The sequence below is a fragment of the Calliphora vicina genome, chromosome 3 (genome assembly GCF_958450345.1).
Source record: "Calliphora vicina chromosome 3, idCalVici1.1, whole genome shotgun sequence".
NCBI lineage: Eukaryota > Metazoa > Arthropoda > Insecta > Diptera > Calliphoridae > Calliphora > Calliphora vicina.
The window spans coordinates 26,376,155-26,401,696 of NC_088782.1; the positions used below are offsets into that span (position 1 = coordinate 26,376,155).

General features: G+C 28.2%; 2 protein-coding genes across 7 annotated transcripts in view; one reads left to right on the forward strand and one right to left on the reverse strand.

The window, feature by feature from the left end:
• nSyb (neuronal Synaptobrevin) overlaps positions 1-25,542 on the reverse strand; it is a 311,043-nt gene that overhangs the window by 14,239 nt on the left and 271,262 nt on the right. For 3 of the 6 annotated variants that reach the window (XR_010576235.1, XM_065504096.1, XM_065504097.1), the window contains exon 1: positions 897-983. The exons of 1 other annotated variant lie outside the window; for it this stretch is intronic. Coding sequence is in view for 2 of the 5 variants with exons in the window: in XM_065504096.1 (XP_065360168.1) it covers positions 897-937 (41 nt within the window). In the remaining 3 variants the exon portion in view is untranslated. Of the gene's footprint in view, positions 1-896; positions 984-8,192; positions 8,862-9,426; positions 9,537-25,542 lie in introns of those variants that run through there. 2 more of the 6 variants (XR_010576237.1, XR_010576236.1) reach the window with 2 other exon arrangements.
• On the forward strand, positions 10,627-13,965 carry Srp54k (signal recognition particle 54k). Its single transcript, XM_065506533.1, has 2 exons — positions 10,627-11,732; positions 12,967-13,965. Exons 1-2 carry the CDS (start codon positions 10,815-10,817, stop codon positions 13,570-13,572), a joined length of 1,524 nt encoding a protein of 507 aa, XP_065362605.1. The 5' UTR covers positions 10,627-10,814; the 3' UTR covers positions 13,573-13,965.

Below are 25,542 nucleotides of genomic sequence, written 5' to 3' on the forward strand. Positions count from 1 at the left end.
CTCGATTTGGCGATGTCAATTGGCCGCCTCGCTTTTTGGATTTAATGCCGTTTATACATTTGTTTTTAATAATTCGGTAGCTTGAGAACGATTAGAGATCGCTTAATGAAATTTAACTGTGCTGAGTTGATTTGTATGTGCATGAGTTCATAGTTGGAATGAGGGGTAGTGGTCAAAGTTAGTTGCCTTGTCTCTACTAAGTTAAAAAAAAAAAAAATCACCAAGCAACATGTTGGTGTGACAGACCACCAGAAAAACTATTTCTTCGAGCTCGTACACATTTTGAATATGTTTCAGAAGGAATACATAACTTAAATGTGTGTAAAACATAAATTGGCTCATTTAAGGGAACAGAGCCCTATTCAAACTATCCACCCCCCAAAACAAAAAATAAATTTAAATAAATTTTACTTTATTAAACCCCCCCCCCACGGATGACTCAAGTTTTAACAAGATTTCTTAAAAATTAATAATTATAATTTAAAATAAAATTGAAAAATTAAGTAAAAAAGAAACAAATATTTAACATGCAAAATATTATTAATATTATTGTCTGATATTTATATTATTAAAAAATATATTTCACCTTAGGCGAATTGATTTCTAACTATTTAAGGCACTAGATTAAAAATATACTAATCGTAACATTCGATTTTTAGCGAAATAAAAAATCACAGCTGATATTTGATATTAAACCAGGCAATTTCAATATATAAGAATTGAAAGCTCACTCTTTTTTTAATAATAATGCTGTATCAAAAAGAGTGATATCATCTCTAATATTTATATAGTATTTGTATATAATATTTAACTATTGTTGTATAGTTTTAAGTATAAGAAAAAAACTTTATGTTTAAGTTTTTAATGTTTTTGGATAATCATGGCTTGATACTCACTGAGGCTCACTTTCCTTTCCTTCTTTGGCTTCACCTTCCATTTTCAGGACAATAGACAATTAAGCGCGGTAGAAGACCAGAAGGCTACTTTGAACCCAAAAATCTTTGATTATTTTTAATGATATTTTCAGAAAACAAAACACTTTTGCCAAAGTGTCAATAGGAGTTTATTTATGAATATAAATTATTAATTAATTGTAATTGAATGAAATTAAATTGAATGTTTTTTTATTCTTCGCATTAGTTTTATTTGAAAGTATGTCAGAAATTTTGAATTTGACTATGAAATTTTGAAGATAAATATTTATTTTTTGTAATAATTTCAAAGCTTTTAATTTCGTTTTTAATACTAAAGTCATGTTAAATACTTATAAGTTTTGTAATACTTACAAACTAAAATTTTTTTTTTTTTGTTTAAAATGGGGAAGATGGTATGATAATTTATATTAATTTTATTATAAAATATTATTTGAAGGACTACTTATTGTTTTAACGTATATTTTCTATCGCGAATCCGAGATTATCGATAATAAATAAAAATAAATTTATTCTTCATTGTTATTATTTTAACTAATTTATCAATATTCAAATTATACGATTTTTCTTTTATTCGAATAATTCGAAAAAGAGATTTTAACTTGTTCAAATAATTCGATTACAAATTTAAAATGAATCAAATTATTCGAATACCTCTATGTTTTAGAATTCAAAAGTTTTGTAGCTATTTATACTATATTTGTAGTCGGAGTTGTTGAATTCTTTAACTTTAATTATTTGTCAAATAAGATCAAATATATTTATTCGTTTTAATCGGTTATTCTTCATTCAAAATATTCGAATATTCGTTATTCGAAAATGTTAATTGTTAAATTCTTCGAATAATTCGCCCCAACGGCAATAACATGTGAAATTTATGTTCCCATGAAATATCCATGTCCCATGAAATATCTCATGAAATTTTCATTCACAATAATTGATTTTGTTCGCAACAGCTGTTAATTGTTTACAAAATTTCATCTAAAAATTTCACAACATGGGGAATGTTTTCACGTGAACCAATTTGATGAACAAAAAATTGTAAAACGGAATATCTTTCATTTGAAATATTGATTCGCGATAGAGGTGATTATTCGTAAGAAATTCACCACTATCGCGAATACCAAAACATTCGATAGTAATAATTTATAGTTCATTTAATACAAAATAAATTAGAATCTAAAATTCTTTATAATTGAAAACATCTTCACATATCATACCACAATCCACCATGGTAGGGTATTATTCGTTTTTGCTGACTACTAATCTAATTGCCACCTTAAAGTATACCGATTGGAACCCCAGGGGTTCCTAATTTCCCGGACTTTTTCCATTCCCGATAAATTTAAAAAAAATCTGTTCATTCGCGTGAATTTTTTAAAGCCAAATTAAGTCAAAATCCAGCATTACATTTTTTTTAAAAATTAAATAATATATACAAAAGATTTAAGAAGTCCGACAAAGTTAAGACTGGAAAAAATAAGTAATTAGCAGGGAAACCAAAATATGCAAATGCATGTTTTTTCTGGTGAGTCTAATGAGCACATGGATAAGATATTTACACGTTTCAGAACTATTTAAGAATTTTGGCATCGATTTGTTAGTGCATATTTTTGCATATTTTACCCTTAAATACATATTTTTGCATATATTGGTTTTAAGAGCATATTTATGTCATATTTTGCGTTTTTAATAATAGCTCCATCTAAATATCAAATTTTAGTTCTAATTCAAACTTAACCGTTCTAAGTGTTAAAGAAATATTGTCTTTTAAATTTGCTCCTGTAACATCAGTTGATGTCGAAAGAACATTTTCTATGTTTAAAAATGTTTTCAGATCCAATAGACAACGATTTTAATTTGAAAATTTAAGTAAATTTTTTTTGGCTAAAAATTATGTAAAAGTTTGTTTTTTTAAGAGCATATTTTTTAAATTTTAAGAGCATATTTTAAAGTTTTTACTGCATATTTAAAGCGCATAAAACGCTTTTTTTAGAGCATATTTCCGGTTTCCCTGGTAATTAGTTTTGAAAAAGAACTTTTACAAATCAGAATTTTAAACCAATATTATTGTCATTAATTAATGTTTTAAGACATTTTACTATTTCTTAAATAAATTTTCAACAAATCATGCGATTTCTGAAATTAAACCTGATTTAAATAGTAGATACGAATATCTTTCTAATCTGTATTTAACCCAAACTTTTACTTGTTAAATATACGAGAAAACATGAATTTTCATTTTGACGTTTACAAAAAATAATTGACTTTTTTGAAAACTGATAAAACTATAAGAAAGACTAAAGAACGGCACATATTTTGTTTTACTCAGTTCAAAACATCCGGATTTTGAGTTATGACGTTGTTGCAGCAAATGTGTGACATTGAAAACAAGATATACAAATTAATATTGACAAAAAACAAATTGAAATTAAGAAATCCAATTTAATATTCAGAAAAATGTAACTGAAATTCAGAAATCGAAATAATTAAAATTTAAGTTCAGAAAATGCAAATTGATGTTGAGAAAATCTAATCGTATTCGTATTATATATTTCATAAGAAAAAAATATTTAAAAATTCTCATACAAATTTTTAATTTCTCAAAAATTCAAGTACTTGAACATTTTGTTGGAATTTGACTTGAATGCAATTGCTTGACTATAATTCAAGGCATGCTTTCAACTTGAATTTCAATAAAAGTGCTTATTGGGAATTTTTTCGTTCCAAATAAATATATACGGAAATCAAGTTATCTAATATTATGACGATCAGTCCATAATTAGCCATAGCTCCCATATAAGGTTCACTTCCGGAAATAAATTTAACGAGCATGAATGTCTTAAAAATGTTGCTAACCAAATTAACTTCAACACAAATAAGTTTCATATATACAGAAGTCATGTCACCTAATTATATGACAATCGGTCCATAATTAGTCTGCACCCATGAAAGGTCGGTCCTCTTCCGAAAATCATAGTCAAATTAAATTCAACACAAATAAGTTCCCATAAAAATAAAAGTCCGGAAATCACTGCACAAATATTTTTCAAGTATTAATATTGAGATAAAATTTAACTCAAATAAAAATACACAGAAATCATGCTAAATTTGTTTGTGATCGGTGCATAGCTCATATACTCGGTGTAAGATATTATATGGTCGAGCTGGACCGACTATACATGTTACCATTTTTGCAAATGTATTGCGTTATTAAATGACAAATATTTCAAATACTTAGTATAAACTCTGACGTCATATTTAATGTATCATACCACCTTCCTTCCACAAATTGTGTAGCCTTAAAATTCTCAATTCTCTATAAAACCGCCATAAATTTGATTATTACTTCTAGTGCCAATGTTAACAAAAATCCATTAATTTTTTACATAAAAAAAATTATTGAATTTGTATTTACTCTAATTTAAAAAAAATAATGCAATAACTTTTAAAATCTGGAATTTATTTAATTTCAACTACGACGCACTTGATAAATTGTGAAATAAATTTATTAGATTATTGTTTGTATGTATGGGTATGAGTTCAAAAGGAAATATCCTTGTATGTATTTGTATGCATGTGTGTGTGTATATGTATTTCTATATGGTAATAGTATTTGTTAGTGTATATGTGTTGACGTATATAAAATATGGACTTTGCCAAATAAGAAAATATAACTATTGTTTTTATAAATTATATATTTTTGTGTAAAACCAATAAATGAATCATAATTAAAATCGATGTTTTTTTGGTTATAATTTACAATAAATTACAATCATTTGCACCAAAGACTGTAATGGTCACCACAAACAATTGAGCATGTCTTGTTTGAAAGGAAATTGTGTGTGTTTGTTTGATTTGTGGGTGTCAGGTGAAAAAGGTCTTAACAAACAATTGTTGCCATTAATTGTGTTAATGACATTTAACCACGATATTGAAATGTGTTTAATTTTTCAGTATTCAATTGTGTGAGTTTTTTCAGTTTTAGGGGTATAGCGGAATCTAGAAAAAAACTCAAACCAAAAAAATTTACTCAAAATAATCCCACATACAAGTGTTGTTTTTGTGTCACAAAGTTTTTTTTTACCACTTAAATTTTTGACAACAGAGTTAGGTCTTTGACAGTAGAGTTTCCGCTCCATGAGTTTATTTATTTTATTTCAAAACATGTAATATAAAGCCATAGGGGCTAAAATAACAAAATTACATAGCAGTTTAGGGTTCTCCAAATAATAAAAAATAAATTGTGATTGTATCTTGCTTTAATTGTTTTCTCTTTTACTGTAAAAAATTTACTTCAAAACAACTGTTAACACGAGACACTTCGGCCCTAAAGTTTAGTTCGGAATAAAAATCTTCTGAAAATCGTGTAATACTTAATTAAATCGCACACGGTTATAGCGACCTCGAAGGTAGCTTAAAATGTAATTATAACATTTAATATTAATATTTTGATTATTATATGGAACGCATTCAACTATATTAACTTTATTTTTTAATATTGAAGACAAAATTAATGTTTGTTCTTTAAAAATCTCACAAATTTGCCTTAAGGTAGGGTCACACATGGCAAATATTTGACGGAAAAGACGTAACCGCTAAATAAAATATATTTAAATTCTTTTATTTATTGTCAAAAACTTTTTTTACTTAAGACAATTCAAAACAAATATTTAGTTTAATTTTATTTGATGCTGTTTGATCTTACAAAACACAAACAAATTAAAAAAAGAGGCTACGCTTTTTTGAGTAAATATTCGCCATGTGTGACCGTACCTTTATACTTTTGTTTGCAAAACTTAAATTTTGGCAGTTCGTCATATACAAGAAAAAAATTTAATTTTGTTGTTTAGTTAATTTAAAACTTTTTAAGATTATTTGAAAAAAGTTTAAATGTTACAAGGAGAACATTTTCAAAAGTGAAAACAAATAGTTTTTTAATTAAGTTGTCTAAAAGGGACAAATGTCTCTTACTGCAATAAAATCCGACATCAGGTTCATAAATTTTACATCATATGTAAAATTTCTTGATTTTCACAAAAATTTTATTTGTGGAAAATGGAAATGTTCAAAGAACTCCAAAGGTTTCGAATATGGTCAAAATCAGAAGAAGTCGCAAACTTTTGGTTTTTTCTGGAATTCACGATATGTATGTTTATTATTATAAGAATCGGAAACTAGAAAAAAACTCAAACACCACTCAGACAGGGATGTTTCCGCTCTATACACATGTTCGAACAAATTATAAAATTTGGTATTGCTTTTCTTCATTTATTGAGCTAGCACATATTTATTATGATTGATCTTGAAAACTCCTCTAATTTTAAGCTTGTTCGATTTTAAATAAAGCTTTTCTATAAAAATGACAGAAAATGAGCAACATTTTCTCCAGAAAAAAAGTTTTCTAAAAAAATATATGTTGAAAAACGTTTCGGATTAGGCCGTAATCGTAGACCGATCGATATTCTACAAGTGGTAATCGCCCATTCATAACGCAACCAAGAGGATATCAATGTTCCTTTGCGCCACAGTTTCGTTCGATGACGAACCGTTTGTTGCGCATTCGTCAGCAATTTCAATGCTCTAAATGGCATGAACCTGGAACTCATTCAAACTCTACAATATATTAAGTTTGGTCAGAGAATAAATAAAATTGAGAAGACATTTATACCAATCTTCGTAATATAAGATAGCAGAAAAGGTTTGAATGAATTAATTGTTAATTTAATAAAATTTTATGTTTAACCATTCCATTAAATATTTCATTACGAATTAATTATAGACTTATTAATTCCTTAGTACCTCAAACGTATTGAAGACATTCCTTTGACAATAATTTTATAATTATTTGAATGAAACTAAAGAATTTGTTTTGTTGGGAATAGTTTTGTGAGGGGTAAAAAAAGGAAATCCCCCCTCAGAAACCGAAAAGTTTTAATATAAAGAAGGAAAAAATGTAACATTAATTTTGAACGAAGTATATAACTCCATAGTAATTCGGACCGACAATGGGTCAAAATCGGGAAAAATATTTTGTAACCCTAGTTTTTTCAATCTATATCTTAAAGTAACATTTGGTGAAGGGTATATAAGATTCCGCACAGCCAAATACTTGTTTAATTTAAAAAGTCAAAAATCATCACAATTACTTCTTTAAAAAAGGCTATTAATAAAAATGTCTGTAATGAGTTACATTTTTCGGATACGCCCACAAAATGAGCTATATAGTATATATATGTATGTGCACAGAGAAAACAGATTGACAACAAATTCGGTTGCTACTACGAATCTGGGTCCGAAATACCGCATTCGATATCGAGTAAAATCGTTCGTAATTTTCTTATCTGAGATTACGGCATTCGATATCGTGCATAAAATTTAGTACATTTTGTTATAATTACGATATCGAAATTATTTTTCGATACGACAGTTCATTCGATCATGAATGCGGTAATTCGGCCCCTGTTTTCTCTGTGTACTTTAAAAACTTCCAAGGAGAGCAAAAAAAATAACGAATTCTGGTTTTTTATTAAATATAAGTATATGTCATGTTAAATAACTGTCCATTCCTTCCAGATTCTTGCAAGGAAATAATGAATTTATTATTCTAAAGATTATTAAAAAAAAAATCTTTTTACAAATTAAATTAAAACTTAATAAATTCTATTCTATTTGGAGGTATTACAAATGTACACACTATAATATACCTATTTTTCAAAATATAAGTTCGATATTTTCGGATATGAAGGTCATACACAAATATTCATAAATGTCTTTAATGACATTCGAAGATGTAGGAATAAAAAAAATGTAAAATTACAAAGAATTTTTTTGGTACCGTATCAAAAATTAATTCGATTGTGATTTTGTGCAATTTTTTTTGATAATGCACTTAATTGCACAATATATTACATACATAAATATAAAAAAAATGTCAAATATGGGTGTTAAGACCTCCTTCGCTTGACACAATTTCATAATTTCCCACAGATTTTCGTGCCATTGAAAACACGCGAATAAACGGATTTTGGATTTCCTAAAAACATTAATGCACAATTTATGTGTGTGACTTTTCCTAAATTTGGAGTTTTTTTTATAATTCACTCATAATAAACCAAAGAATAAACACAAAATAAAATGAAAAAATTCAATTAAACAAAATTTAACTGAATGAATAAATTGTATACAAGTGCAGATTTTTATAAGTTCAATTCAGTAGAGAAGAGGAAAAAAAAAAGAAAAATCAATATTTTTACTTACATGTTATGTGTTGTAGTTTTTGTTCTTTAGAGTTGTTAACGAGAGAGATAGAGAGAGTGTGTGAAGGATAGATTTGGAAGGTATTGAAAACTGCTGATATTCCTTGAACAAAAGGCTTTTTAGGGGATACTTTTCTGTTATTGTTGTTGTTTTTCTGGCTGCTGACACTATATTCCGTTACACTAGCTAAAGTTGGCCAATATATTTTTTTGTTGGTGTGTGTATGACGACGATGATGACAAGTACGGCAAATTGCTAAAGATAAAATATGCTCTCGCAAGTTGTTTGCTTACTGAGTGACTGATAATTGGTTAGAGTTGTATTGAGTAGTGTAGGGTGGTGGTGGTAGTTAATGTAACGGTAAATACATATATAGTTTTTGAGAGAGATTATTATACACTTCGTTGTTAAATATTGTTCTCTATTATGGGTTTTTGTTGACGTTGCTCTTTTTTCTTTATTTTTTGTTGTTGTTTTCTTGTAGTTCTTGTATTATTTTCATTCAATGAAATACAACTTATGCTGTTGTTTTCTTGTGGTTTTTGTTTTCTAAAGACCCAAAGCGCACACACAGGCGTGAGAGTCCTTTTAACCAGTAAAAGCAAAAAGCTTTCGTACTTTTTTAAATTATACTCGCCGTAAAAGTTTTATATATATACTGGAATACAGCTGAAAGAAAAAAAATTTTATAAAAAATTTGTTAATTTTTTATATAATTTTTTTTTATACACATTTAATTCTGTTTTTAACTGTATTTCAAATAAATTGCTTTAATTTTTTTTTCTTTAATAATAAAATTTTTTAAATTTAATTTTTTTATTATTAAAAATATATGTGTAGGAATATTTTTTATTATAAATTTTATATAATATATGCAATTAATATATACACGTCTATATTATATATTAAATTTTTCTAGAAATTTTAACAATTTTTATATTTTAATTTTATTTAGTAGTTGTTGCAGTGGGCAAAAAAAAATCAATGAAAATTTTCACTCAAACGTCATAGTGAAAAATATAAGTATGTGAATTAAAAATTCCATAATTTTCTAACGATATGCTACAATTCTTAACAAATATTTGCTTTATTATAACTTTAGCTAGTAATTCTTTATTATTTTTTATTAATTTTTCATTTACTCAAACTGTTTAATTTTTATAGAATTTTTTTTTATAATTTTATTAATTACAGTTATTCATTTTTTTATATATATTTTTTGTTCAATTCTTACTAGAGCTCCGCTCAACTAAATTTATTTTTTTAGTTTCTTAACACTTACAATAAAATTTTCCAACTGTAATTCGTTTTCCATTTTAATCTGTGAAAAGCTCTTTGGTACCGTTATATGCAATTTTTCTTCATACTTTTTGTATGTGTTGGCATGTACCTACTACAGTAGGAAAAAAATAGCGAAATTCTTTTGATATCTATATTTGTCCCTTTCTAAAATATTGGCAAGTATCTGGGGAAAAAGTAACAGCTATTTAATCGGTATGGAAGTTAATAGAATAAGCATGCGTGTGGAAAATGGCAGGGTGTCAACAAAAAGTTAATAAAGTGGTTTAATTTATAGATGAGTGCTTCATTGATTGTATAAATTTATAGTCAATAGTTTTCATAAAAAGGTGAGATTTAAATTATTGTTATATAATTACGAAAAACGGTCTAAGAGAAAATTTGCATATATTTTTGTAAGCACTAAATAATTACAAATTAAAGCTCTTGAACTTTTTTTGGGGGTTTACTTGAATGCAAAAAATATAACTTGAAAAATATTTGAAAAAAAAAATAATATTTTTCAAATAAAAAAAATTTGACGAGCATTTTGCGTTTTAGGTAACGATATATTACCACAATGTAATATACCTTGTATATTATTGTAATAAGACGGTAACGGTATTTTCGATTTTTGAAAATTTAGTAGGTGTTTTTTATTGTACCATTAATTAAACACACATACAAAAGAGGTAATCTTATTGTAATACAACATTAATAAGGCAATTGTTTAATATAACTCCAAATTATTAACTTTTTACTATAAAATCATAAATAACAAATCAAATTTAACAGTCAATTTACTAGTCCAAATAAATCAGTTGTCAAATTGTTGTTTATACTAAAACAGGGTTGTTATACGACATATGTTGTACCATTTTCTCAAAGTCAAAAGGAGTCGAAATGAAGGCGTTATAAACTCTAACAACATTTGTTTTTGTCATACATAAAACTATTAATTTAAAACACAAACTAAATAATATTATTAAAATAATAAATTAACATACATAAATTATTTATATGTTATCTACATACTAGTTAGTTTGCAAATTTTCTTATATTTCTAGTTTCTTTAGCCACTTTGACAGTTTGTCATTTCAACGCCGCTACCTGTACAAAAATACACCAACTACGGAGTCTGACATGCACATCGACGTGTCAAAATACGACGTTGTTTGAGATAGAAAAAAAGTAAAAGTTTTTTTTCTTGTTTCTTGTATTTCGCAAATATCATTGTTAAAAATCATAATAAAAATACACGTGAATATAAATCAATAGTTAAATAAAACAAGTCTAAGAAAAAATAAGTATAATTGTAGTGATTGGTGAAAAGACGGCTACAAAATGGTTTTAGCAGATTTGGGTAGAAAAATTACCACTGCCTTGCATTCGTTAAGCAAAGCCACCGTAATCAATGAAGAGGCCTTAAATTCCATGCTTAAAGAGATTTGTGCTGCCCTTTTGGAAGCCGATGTAAATATTCGTTTGGTCAAGCAGTTGCGTGAAAATGTGAAGGCCGTAATTGATTTCGACGAGATGGCTGGTGGCCTCAACAAAAGACGCATGATACAAAGTGCCGTGTTCAAGGAACTCATAAAATTAGTAGATCCCGGTGTCAAGCCATATCAGCCCATCAAGGGTAAAGCAAATGTGATTATGTTTGTAGGTCTACAGGGTTCAGGTAAGACCACAACATGTACCAAGTTGGCCTATCACTACCAGAAACGTAATTGGAAATCTTGTTTGGTGTGCGCTGATACCTTCCGTGCTGGTGCCTACGATCAAGTTAAACAGAATGCCACCAAGGCTCGTATTCCCTTCTATGGTAGTTACACAGAAATCGATCCTGTGGTCATAGCACAAGAAGGTGTTGACATGTTCAAAAAAGAAGGTTTCGAAATGATTATTGTCGATACTTCGGGTCGTCACAAGCAAGAAGAGTCTCTGTTCGAGGAGATGTTGGCAGTTGCGAATGCCGTTAATCCGGATAATATTATCTTCGTTATGGATGCCACAATTGGTCAGGCTTGTGAAGCTCAAGCCAAGGCTTTTAAGGACAAAGTTGACATTGGTTCTGTGATCATTACCAAATTGGATGGTCATGCTAAGGGTGGTGGTGCTCTATCAGCTGTGGCCGCCACTAATTCGCCCATTATATTTATTGGTACCGGTGAACACATTGACGATTTGGAGCCATTTAAGACGAAACCTTTTGTGAGCAAACTGTTGGGCATGGGAGATATTGAAGGACTGATTGACAAGGTGGGTGTTACTTTTAATTCATGATATCTAATACAAGTTTGTATTTTATTCTTTCGATCCTGGATTTAAGATTTAATTTTAAATTATATAATTTAAAATATAATAATAAATACTTCAAATCTGGCGCTGATATTACATAAACATTTTGTTACGCTTTAACATCTAAACCAACGTAATTTTTTGAATATTTATATTTAGGATTAAAACCAGCATCCTGATATTGAAAACTTTTCAAATGAGTTTACGGTTTCTACTTTAATTGAAAATTCGAAACATAAAATGAGAAAGTTACAATTGCTATTAAGAATTTCTATATAAATTATAGAAATTTCTAATTAAGAAATTAAATTTCAGTAATGTAATAACAAAAATTTTAATTGTAACCGGTTTTTGTTGTGATGGTAATTGGAGTTATTTCGGTAATGATAGTCAGCTAAAAAAGATATTTCATACCTAAAATATCTTATTTAGCACGGTATCTTAGCGATTACTGTAGCCAAACTTGATTGAAAGTGAACAATTTTTAACAAAATCTAAAACTAAATTGATAAATACAAATAAAATTTTCCAGAATTACCTTTAACTCAGGACTATATTAAAAATAGGTCTTGCTTAGTAATTTTGCTCGTATTTGTATAGTTTTTTCAAAACTTCTTTCAAACCTATTAGCTTAATATTCGTGACAATAGTGTCCGAGTCAAAATGTCCCATTTTCGAACTATGTACTGTTACAGACAATTATGTTTTTATTAAAAATTCCCATTATTTAAAACCACTTCAAAACTGGCTGGAGTCAAGATTTCCGTAAAATTAAAAACCAAAATAATTAAATATTGTAATTGAAGCAAAAAACTATGTGATAAATATTCAATTAAATTATAAAAACTAATTTCGTGAGACAGATTCTGTAAAACCTCATCAGTTTTCAAATATACATATGTTTAAAATCTACGACTCATTTAATTTGAAATATAAAAAAATATAAAATATAACAGTAACTATCTAAAGTTATTAAGAGTATTACAAAAAATAAAGCAAATTTCGAAATTTTGGAGAACTTAAAACATTCAGAAGATTATAAAGTTAAAACATTAATTTTTTTGATCGAAAATGTTCGTTTCCGCCCTATAAGAATCATTTAAATATTTCTTAATTTTCAAGCAGTTTCCTTTTTAATTCTGTTTATTCTATATCGTATTTTTATTATCTTATATTTTTTCTTGTACTCTTACAGGTAAATGAGCTGAAATTAGATGGAAATGAAGAGCTTTTGGAGAAAATCAAACACGGCCAATTTACTATACGCGACATGTACGAACAATTTCAAAACATTATGAAAATGGGACCTTTCTCTCAAATCATGGGCATGATACCCGGATTCTCTCAAGACTTTATGACCAAGGGAGGCGAAGAGGAGTCCATGGCACGCATTAAACGTATGATGACCATGATGGACAGTATGTCCGATGGTGAATTGGATAATCGTGACGGTGCCAAATTGTTCAGTAAACAGCCAACACGTATTGTTCGTGTCGCCGAGGGTTCCGGTGTCATCGAACGTGAAGTCAAGGAGCTGGTGTCACACTATACAAAATTCGCTGCCGTTGTGAAGAAAATGGGTGGCGTGAAAGGTCTTTTCAAACAGGGTGACATGACGAAAAACGTTAATCCCAATCAAATGGCTAAACTTAACCAACAAATGGCAAAAATGATTGACCCACGTATGTTGCAACAAATGGGCGGTGTTGGTGGTCTACAAAATATGATGCGTCAATTACAACAGGGTGCAGCTGGTGGTCTGGGTGGATTGGGGAACCTTATGGGCTTTGGTGGGAAGTGAAGTTATTAACGCCGAGCGAGAAAAAACTTCTTTCTTCGATTGTTTGTTTCTTTCTTAAGTTATTATATTATTTAGCAATATTTTCTCTTTTGTTTTGTTAAGGGAATTGACCATCTTTTAACTTTCTTCCTTATATCCATTTATTTTTTTGTACCCCATAAGAAGACGTGTGTGTGTGTCATTAGTTTTAATAATTAAATTTATTGTGTGTTGAAACTGCGAATTTGTTATATTCCGTTTTGTTTAAGTTAAGCAACGAGTTTTAATATGAAACACCAATAATAATAATACAAAAAAAAAATTCATTAAATATATGCACGTTTCATCTGAAAGAATAACAAATAAAACATAATTTTAATAAAAAACCTACCCGTTTTGTAAAAAAAATTAAAATATGTAGTTGTTTTACTGCAAATGTGGTTATTGTGCCTGAAAATAAAGTAGTTTAAATTTCTTGAAATTATGTTCCCAAAAACTTATTTTTAAAGCTTTTCTAAAACGTGTTGAACTAGTTCCTAGAAGGTTAGTTATTATGGAGAGTAGTTTAATGCTTATAAACCACTTCGTCTGCTTTACAATTTCCAAGAAACTTTTGCACCACTGATACAAAAACGAATCATTTATATCAAGCTTGTTTAAAAAGATTCAAATCTCTGGCAAAATCATCATAGTAAGTCTGCGGAAAAGAGTTGTTGTTCATCTTATGATCTTGATTCTAAGAGCTTTTATCTAGATGATTTTTTGATTATCGTCATAATGCAATCGTTTTCGCTATTATATCGTTTTCTGGTTTATTGCGATGTAGAAAATGTCTTTATTTTGGAACAAGCAGGAAATCTATGGTAATTTTCGGTTTATTATTTCATTCAATTCCAAAGGGTCAAATAATCACCGCAGGCGTCTTCCCAAACTCGATTACATTTACTGCGTAACTCAATCCGAAAACGAAAATGTGTGCAAAATACATTGTAATTTGAAAATATTTCCTTTCGAATCGAATTAGGGAGTAAACCCAAGGCGTATTTAACATTAAATGCACCTTGAGTAAACCCCTGTTTTACAATAGATGTGTTCGAGTACTTGATAATTTGTAAAAAATATCACTTGAAGTTACGGGATTCCGTTCGTTTACTTCTAAAAACTTCCAATGAGAGAGCAAGGGAGTGTTAAAAGTGACAGTTTGTAGATAGAGAACATGATATTTTTTACTGAAAATTTTTTGTACAGTAAAAAATATCAACATAAACATATTAATACAATTTAAAAGTTTGGCAAAGAGAAGAAGTAAACTAACACAAAACTAAAGTTTTAAATTGATTTATAATAAAATACAACTCATTTTTACAAATTGTTGTTCGCGTACTTTTTTTTTGTTATTTTTAATTTATTTTTACTCTCCAAAATAAAGTTACTGGAAATTTTTTACTGGAAAGTAAGCGAACACACTTAATTACTGTATATGGAATCTACTAGAAGAGATCAACAAAAATGTCATTATAGCTATATAATTGGTCAGTTAACAAGGTCTCTTTCATGTCATATTGTCATAAAGTCCTAATATTTCACAATGGTTTAAACATGTTGTTATTGCCTTTAAAGCAAAAAGGGCCCTAAAATACTACTACGTATGCTATATTCGTGAACTATTAGGTCATTATGACAATATGACTGTGAATTAACCAATTATCTCTTTTAGTTTACAAGATATTTGGACATGGTTTTTGCTAAAAGCGGATTCAAATATTTTCCGATTTGTTTGAATTTATAAGAAAATAATTGTAAGTGAAACGTCGCTTTTCCGCCATTTAATATTTCCAAAAAAAAAATTTTATATTTTTCTGAAAGCTAACATTTTGGGAAATATTCATGGCTATTCCTGTTCTCATTTTCACCATTCACCCTATTTTTGAAAGCATAATTACAACAATATAATATAAAATAAGATTTCGAAAATTATATAATTAAGGTTAAAAAAATCACTTGTAAACATTTATAATTAGAAATGCTGAGAAAATTAGATACCATTGTTGTAATTATGCTTCTAAAAATAAGGTGAATGGTAAAAGTGAGAACAGGAATAACCCTGATTATAAAGAACCTTACAATTTAGACCTATTTTTTTTATGTAAATTTCAACTTTAGGCTAAGTTTACTCTAATCGCATAGCTGCTTTCAAAAACTTTAAATCTGTTTTGTATGTCCCAATATATTCTTAAATATTTTGCGTAGAGAATTTTTTACCCCGACATTGGTAACGTCAATAGAGCCAACAATTCTATTTTATTAAATAAAAATTGTATGGCAATTTAAAAATGTAAATTTTAATTTTCATAAAAAAAATCACCTAACATTTTTTTTCTTTTGCAAATTTTAAAATTCTTAAAAATTGTATAAAATTTTGATAAGACACAATTTCCAAAATATTGATACATTTTATTAAAACCCACTGTGCGAGTGCTTGTGTTGTGGCTCAAACGATTTTTACAAATTGCAGACTGTTTATAGAACACAATCGAGTGAACCGAACGAAAATTTAACAAACAAAAATATTTCATTATATATTCGTAAATGTTTCCCAGCAAACCTATAGGATTGATATCTAACGTATAGTAAATCCTGACAAAATTTTAATGAATAAAAATTGTTAAAATAAAAAATATTAACATCGCAGTTACTGCTAACGAATGTACCTACATATCGGAAAATCTGATTCTGAAAACTTATGAATTTATAAATAAGTTTATAATAGAAGTTTGGTCGGTGTAGGGGAAAAAAATTCAAAGTAAATAATAATAAGTTTAAAGCCAGCTTATTATTCTCTATATTTTGTTCACTTTTTGTATTGAACATTTTCAATGCCAGCGAAATTAGCAGGAAACGAACAGGCCTAATAAAATTATTAATTAAAAATATCTGTCAAAAAAGCTTACTAAAATCTATTTCGAAAAAACCAACATATCTATCAACAGAAATTGAAATCTTTTTTGAATTGTTTGAAAAAAAAAAACATTTGCTGGGTTGAACGAATTGGAGGGAAACTTTTTTTATTTAGTTTTTTGGTGGTGGCTCGGAAACACAACAACAATGTTAACAGTTATAAAATGTAATAGGTTGTGTGTGTGTGTGAGTGTAATAACAATAAAAACCGTCATTAAACTGTCAATGTAAGACAGTCATAAAACCGTCAAACAAGTGAAAATACCAGGCTAACAGAAGAAATTGTAGGCTAAAAAAAGTGTCATGAAAAGTTTGTTACTCTGACTTTGTACATTTTGAGTTTATACATCGTGAGTTGAATAGAAATTTTATGGTAAACGGGAGCTAGTAAAAAAGAAGGGAAGCATTAACGTATGTATGTACGTATACATACGTGTTCATACATATTTCGATGTAAACATAATAAATGATAGACAGAATGTACTGAGAGTTTGAGGCAGACGCATCAAATTTAGTAGATTGTAATAATAGTTTTTTTTATTTGTTATAAAAGTTTAATGAATTCAATTAGAGTGTTATATTTTGTTGTATAGGAATTAATAAACAAACAAAAAATTTAGATACCTATTAGTGGGAAACACATTTTGTCGACAACGCATCAGACCTTTTCCGTTCCTAATTTGTTAAAACATGGTGTATTTTTAATTCCCAATAATCTGTCAGATATTAAATTAAGTTTTTTTAAAAATATACAAATATTCAAAGTCAGTATTATTTTCTGATGATCTTGATTCTAAGTTATCTTGTTCTTAGAGTTAAATATTATTTTAATTAAACGAAATCAATTGAATCGGGACCAAAACTGAATGTCCCTTAGGAGCTGTATACTCCAATTGGCTCGATGTTGATTGTTAATGGTTTTTTTTTATTCTCGCCAGATAGATGGAATTCTAAATTTGAATGTAATTCTTTTGCATGTTTCAGAATCCCGTGATTTCACACCACTTGCTAAAAAATAAGTACTAAACGAAGTATCGAGAAAAACTATTAGTATTTTCGTACTCTATGCACTCCAACAAAAAATGTAAGAGTGCTATATTCGGCTGTGACGAATATTGTATACCCACCATTAATATGTAGTTTTGGCGTTCTATGGGAACTTGAATTTCTTTAAATGACTTATGTCGAAATTTATCTTAATATTGTTACGTTTTTACCTTTTAAAAACAGTGGTTTATTTCCTTTAAATAAACCGTATTCTTTTAATTGCAAATAAAAGCAGTTTAGTTTAAAATTAGTAACAATTCTTTATTTAAATTTATACAATTTAAATACAAAACTTTAAAACACACACTTTATAATATCCAAGAATACACTGATAATATAGATGATGTTAATTCTAACAGCACATATGATAAACTAAAGCTGAATTCAGCCATGTGTTTCTGAAACATTTTTTGTTTTTTTCACCCATGTGTTTCTGAATCATTTTTTGTTCGGAACATTACTTTTTTTATATGTAGTTTGACGTTTTATTTTTGAGAGATACTTTAAACTACATATAAAAAAAATAATGTTCCGAACAAAAAATGTTTCAGAAACACATGGGTGAATTCAGCTTAACTGACAGCAACCAGCTGCCACTATTTTTATACACAGTGCCATCTTCAAACAGTTTAATGAATTAATGAAAAAATTCGGACCAAACTAGACTGTTCTATTTCTTTTATCAGCTTCAATGTTAATGTTAGCAGCTTTAACATTTAATGTTGCCATACTTACAAACAATGGCCCATAATCATAGTCAGAAATAAAGAATACTTTAAGAGAATTAAACTCGACTTTACTCAAGAGTGGACTTTAGGTCTATCATAGACAAGTTAAAGTATACTTCTGACGTTGAAGTCGACTTTAAATATAAAACTAGCTGAATTTATTAACTCGTTTAACAACAGCATCAGCTGTTCTTCACCAAGTAAAAAAGTTCGGCAGAAAGTAAAAAATTATTAAGTTACAAGATATTGGTAGAGATTTTGTAATTATTGAACAGTTATCAGTAAAATTAGTACCAAAATATTCTAATTATTATATAAATCTTATATATTTTATTTTTCCCCAACAAACAACTTTTTTTCTTTAGTTGTCCCGGTTACTATTATTGTTTACCTTTGTTGTTTTTTTTAATTTTGTATGTCAGCTGTTCAGCGTTGCCACTTGTCTGTATTTTGTTGTATATTGTATGAAAACATTTTCTACATTTGCGGTTGCACCCAGTTAAAGTCGGTTCAATTTAAAACATACTTTAATTTTGACTATAGTTGCAAAATAATTAAAAGCAGGTTTTTATTTTAAAGTTGTTTCTAAAAAGAACCGACTTTAGTGTTTGACTATGATTATGGGCCAATGTTAATAACTGCGTGTTATCAACATTGTTGATAAGTAGAAGTTTCTACTGATGGAAATGTTTATAAACATGATAAATGTTGCATGATAAAAATTTATAAAAATTGGCAGAAAGATTGATCAAACTTGTTTGTGTCCAATTTGATCACGATATTAATTACACTAGTTTACAAGGTTTTTGCTCATGAATTGAAACATATGGGGATTTGTGTATTTAGGTCTTCTGAATTCAGAAAAAATATAAAAAAAAATCCTGGACGTCAAACTTTTGAGATATTTATTAAAAACGAAACATATAAAAATGTACTTTAAATTAGGACAAACAAATTAAAAGTGAAGTGTTTTAGTCCTCTTTTTATAATTATTTTCATTTGTCTCCCTCATGACACTCCAACAGTAGTCTCCTAGCATATTCTGATCCCAAAAACCTTGATAATTCCTCTCGAAAAACTTCAAATCTTTATGGAAACGCTCTCCATGTTCGTCACTCATGTGTCCGGGGTTTTCCGGGAAAAATCCAAATGAGAATGTTAAAGTGAATTTTGAGCGATATATTTACACCCATCAGTTCAAAATTATGTAATAAATTCGCAACAATATCTCTGTAATTTTGACTTTTCTTATGCTCCAAAAATTCTTAAACAAAAAGTTTAAAAGAATTCCATGCTGCATTTTCAACATCGATTAATAGACACTCAAATTTGGTATCAACCAAAATTTTTCATATTTGAGGACCCGCAAATATCCCTTCTTTTAGTTTAGCCTCAGAAAGACTCGGGAACACGCTGTATAAATATTGAAATGCTGGTTTTGTCTTATCTAAAGCTTTTACGAAATTTTTTAATATAAATAAGCATTTTGCAGTGTTTATGTCATAGGAAAACCTCGATTTGACTGAATAATTTTCCCGCAAATAAAACAAAAATGGTCTGGGTTTATTTTATAGTTTCAAGAAGACATTTTAAAATAATTTTTACTTTAGGGTTTTGTATTAAATAGCGATTTATTAACGGTTATCTACAGGAACGATGTACTTTTATACAGTATTTATTTTTTCCGCGTTAATTTTTTTTGGAATGTGTCAAAAGAATACAACTCTGAAAGTATCTAGTAGCTTCGCCAGAGTATTGAGTACCCAAAAACTATATTAATATTTAATTACTACAATTCGGTACACTACAGTATGCATTAGTAGTACTCAGGGCAGGTGAAAAATAAAAACCCATATATCTCAAAATGTTGACGTATAGGTGGGAAACAAAAAATGGTCAATTAACTAGCGTTCCTAGCTCTTCTCAAAAATACAAGTTTCATTCCATGAGCAAACAAAAATGTTTGATTTGTAAACTAGCGTTATTATTAGACAATTATGAATGTTTAATTCATTCTCAGGGGGAACTTGCGGTTCTTTCTTTTCGCCACACAAAACTTCTTCCATTCGACCCAAAAATATTTAATTTACTTTCATCAGTAAAAATAATTGTTTTCCAGAAGTCGTCTGATTTATTTATATACTTTTTGGAATAATCTGAACGTTCTTTTATATTGATGGTGTGGGGTGCAATGACAGCTAGAGGTGTGGGAAATCTCATGTTTGGGGAAAGGACGATGCACAGTGGTATGAGAAAAAAAAGAGGGAAGTAAATCTGTAACATCTAAACCCTTAGTCCGATTTTAATGAAATTGCACATGCGCAAAGGGGAAGTGTTGTCGAGTTTAAGTTTTGAATCTGGACCTCATGAGCCCGTCAGGAGCTGGGCCAGGGGTCCCCAAAGTAGGACACCTCGGGTATGGTCAACTTTTAAAATGATCCTATTTCTTCGTTTGTGTTCCGATTTCAAAAAATTACATATATAGAATCTTCCCATCGAGCACTACATAAAACCTAAAACGTAGCTATCAATTATCTCTTATAGCTTAGGAGATATTCGCATTTGAAAATTAAATTTTCAACATTTTTACTCACCCTACTCCAGTTTTTTGATGACCGCGGTTCCAAATATTTCCCGAAAAATCATGACTTGGTCCAAAGTTACATGCATTTGATTTTAAAAAAATTAAAAATGGCGATTTTTCGCTATTTTTTTGGGAAAAATTACTTTTTTCTTTTTAAGTTATCTAAAAATTTTTTAAAAGGATGTATAATGAATTTATACTTTTTGAAAAGTTAACTTTACACCAAATATTTTAAATGAAAAAAAAAAAATTATAATTTTTGATACCGAGGGGACAAAGGTCCATTCAAAAAACGCCTATTTTTTCTGTAAAATTCAACTTTAGGGCAAAAATTCTCAAATCGCATAGTCGATATCAAAATATAGTAACCCATTTTAGATGGCCCAAAATGTTCTTAACTATTTTGTAAAGGGTTCCGATAACCCCGCCCCTGGTATGGATATTATAGCCAAAAATTTGGAATTTTTCAATACTTTTTTGGAAATTGAAAATTTGTTTTTATTTTGTGTAAAATTTCATTAAAAAATATTCATAAATAAAAATTTTATTACAATTAGAAAAATTTGTATCTATGCAAAAACTTAATAAAAAGCATTTTTTGTCATATTTTTCAAAAAAGTATTCCATGAATTTTTTAATTGTCAAAAGTTATATACATTGAAAAGTACACAAAATTCTCTATCCATTGATATACATATAACATGCCTACCTTATAATTTTTACGTGGCAAATTAAATAGGGAAAACTTAACAACTCGCATATATATTTTAAATGAAAATTTTAAAGCTAACGCCACTAATTTGGGAATAGATACGACTATCCGTTCTTGCACTACAACGACCCAAAGCACACTTTCATGGTTGTTCGAGAATGGCTCCTCTACAACGTTAAGGAAGAGGTGCCTCCCATGAGACCAGATTTGAACTCCATAGAACACTTATTTTGGAGAAAAAAAATCGCCAGCATAAAATAACAATATTCCACCATTCTTGATGTCATCGTTCAAGAATGGTGGAATATTGGTGCAGAAACTGCAGAAATATTGGCTTTATCGATGAAAAATCACTTAAGAGACATAATTGCTGCTAAAGGACACCACATTCAATATTAAGTACATCATTCATCATCATAATTTGCATTTTATAAATAGATATGTAAATTTATTTATAGGGTACGGACAATTTTTTGAGTTACTATTTTGAACTATTTTTAATTTTTTTGTTAAAAATAAATGTGAACATATTTTTATTTTACTATTCACCCCTATCGGCAATAACATGTGAAATTTTGTTCCCATGAAATATTAATTTCATTGCTATCGGGAATATCATGATGAACTTTACATTCACAATAGTTGATTTTGTTCGTAACAGCTGTTTATTGTTTACACAATTCCATCTAAAAATTTCACAACAAGGGGAATTTTTTTCACGTGAACAAAGATGATGTGAAATGTTGATTCGCGATAGGGGTGATTAATTGGCAATTTTAGTAATAACTTGTTGGACTTTTAAAAAACATTTACTTTATTCGAATCGGATAAGTATTTTTCGAAATATAATCAAATATATTGTTACGATATTGTACTTGAATTCAAATATAACGATTTTAACGGCTGATTTAAAAGTAGCACAATGCTTTCAAATAGCAGTTCTGTAATAGCAAACTGTAACATATCTGTGGGCATTATTAACATTGAATAAAAGCTTTCAGTTGACCATTGATCGTAAGTATGGCAACGCTGTTTGCTGCGACCGTATATTCGAATTCGAATATTCAGTTAAAGAACATTCAAGGCGAATTTATATACAAGGTGGTGTCGGTGGCGAATTCAGGCAAATACGATCGAATTCATGCATTTTTTATATATGGAGTTTGACATTCGAAACAATGAGAGAGTGGTTTTGAATGTCAAACTCCATATATAAAAAATTAATGAATTCGCCACCGACACCACCTTGTATATAAATTCGCCTTGAGAACATTGAAGAAAGTAAACCACAGATGGCGTAGGTATTAGAAAGCTCTAGAATATACGAACTTTGACAGTTAATAGTGGCAGAGGTTGCAGTCGTTAGTGAGTTTATCAGAGTGTTTTTCAAGTGAATTCGTGTACATTATAAAGTGTGTCTGTATTTCTGCGAATTTATAAACGTGTATAAAAAACACTGAGTGACTATTTAATTCTGTTGTTGTACATTTTTAATAAATAAAGAGTTGTTACAATTTTCAAACTACTAAACGGCTTTTATTTGCAATCAAAAGTATCCGGTTTATTTAAAGGAAATACACCAACGTTTTGAAAAGGTTAAAACGTAACAATATTTTCAGCTGTATGGGATACGGACAATTGTTTGAGACAGTGTATATAAGGTCATAGTAAGTTGGACCTACAATGGGTCAAAATCGGTTAACATATTTTTTAACCCAAATTTTTTTCTCCAAAAAAATTTTTTGTCATACATTTTTTTTCACTAATAAAATTTTAATATAACTTATGTCAATTGCTCGGAAAATCATTTTAAAATAATTTAGTTTTTAGCCCATACTTACCACGTTTTATCTTTAATTATGAAATGAAACTCATTTGTTTTTTTTTTGTTTTCTTTCAGAAAATCAGTGTGTTTTTCTTCTTTATTTTTTTATTCAGAAAAAAATCTCATTTTTGTTAATATTTCTCATTTCTTTTTGTCATTAATTCTTGTTTTAATATAATACTTTGACTTTTAATCTATTTATTATTTTCTGTTGTTGTTGTTGTTGTTTTCAAGGACTAAAGTTTTACAATACTACAAATGTAACTTGGTTGAATTATTGAGAACTTTTAATAAAATCTGTGTCTCAAATACTTTTGTTTTGTTTTTCAATATTTTGGTTTTGAAGTTTTCATAGTTGGCTGTTTGGTTGACAAATAATTTTGGATTTTCTTTCTCAACACTATTTTTTTTTAACACTGTAAATTTTGTATTTTTTTAAGTTCTTTTTTTTAATTTTATGAATTATTTTGTTTTAACTAGAAGACCTAAGCAAAAATTAGCACAAAAAAGCTTTGCAATCTTACCTAAACTAATGTTGGATTCAGTTTTTTTTATTATTTTTTTTTTGATTTTTCTTTTCGTATGTTTTTGTATAATTTTTTGCATTATTCAGAGTTTTTGTTTTATAGAGATTTTTAAGAAAGTTATAGAATTTTGTTTGTAAGGAAAAATTTAAGAACAATTTGAAAAAAGCTGAGTTTTTTGTTATTATGCAAAAAATTAATACGTTTATATACTTTTTCTGTTAAATTTCTATAATATTTAATGATCGAAAATAGTTCCTAGAAAAAATTGTTTTTATTTTATTTGTTTTTTGTTTTGTTGGTTTTTTTTAATAGCTAAAATTAAAAATATAAAATAATCTTTCAAAGATTTTGTTTTGTTTTCAAGTAAGACTTAAAATTTTAATAAAGAGCAACAAGCGAAATTTACAAGATTTTTTTTTTTTTGTTTTGGTTTTTTTCTGTCTTAAGCTTAAGAGTTTTGCAGAGAATGCAGTTATTTTTACTTAATTTTATATACTTTGTTTTTGTGGTTTTATTAATATTGATTTTTATTAAATATTTCCTAAATTATTTCCATCATATTTTTTCGTCGTTTTGTATACTTTAAGCAAGTATTGTTGGTTGATGTTGTTTTTACTATTAATTATTTTGTTTTTCTTTTTTTCTTCTTTTCAATAATGAGCTGTTTTCTTATATAACACATTTCTATGTTTCTATTTTTTATTTTTATGTTTTTCTTCAAAAAGTTTCAAAAAAATATATTTATTCCTCATTATTTCTTAAGTTAAAAAAAATGTTTTTCCTTAAGGGAGTTTTATTTTCCTTCTCTTTTTTATAAATTGTATAATTTAAATAGTTGTTTTTAAAATAAGTAAAAATATTCAAATTATATTTAAAGGAAATTAAAATGATAAAAATATTAGTGATCATAATAGGGTAAACGCTCCTATAGTCGGCATGACCCAGTAGTCGGCATTTTTGACTTAAAAGCTTAATAAATAAGAATAACGATAATTTTATACAAAAGTAAGATTTAACTTTAATTAAACATACACTCATTTATCTTTATGTAATGTTTAAATTTGGGTGAGATGAGTATTTTCATCTATTTTTGTCCTCATTAAGTGACCATCTTTCAACTGGTGCGGAAGTGCCTGTTTTTTAAGAAATTTTTTAGTGGCAAGGCCAACTAAAACAAGTTAGTAACCATATCAATTTAAGTAATATTTTTACCAGAGTGGTGTTAACAGATAAAACTTTGTTTAAATATTACCTACAATGTGAAAGTTTTCACAAAAAATATTTTTTTTGGTTATTTTAATTGATGCCGTCATTAGGAACAAAAATTTCTATGATTTTCAATAGTCGGCATAGTGATGCCGACTTCAGGAAAATTGCAAATTTTTTGTATTAAGCTCAAATTCTACAAATTTGTTTATTACTCATCTCTCTTGACAATAGATTTGAAGAAAATGAGTTTGAAATGAGTTTACCCAATAGTCGGCACAGTTTTAATTGAGCATTTTAAGAACTGCCGAGTATAGGAGACCAAGCATCCTGAACTCGGCAGCAGCTTTTTGTTTGACTGGAGATCGTAAAACAAAGTAATATTTAGAGATTCAGTAGGTATT

What these genes read in the sequence shown, in the direction of transcription:
- Srp54k (XM_065506533.1), top strand. Translation starts at nt 10,815, where the DNA reads ATGGTTTTAGCAGATTTGGGTAGAAAAATTACCACTGCCTTGCATTCG. An exon ending in TTGAAGGACTGATTGACAAG is followed by an intron (nt 11,733 to 12,966) that starts GTGGGTGTTACT and finishes GTACTCTTACAG; the next exon opens with GTAAATGAGCTGAAATTAGA.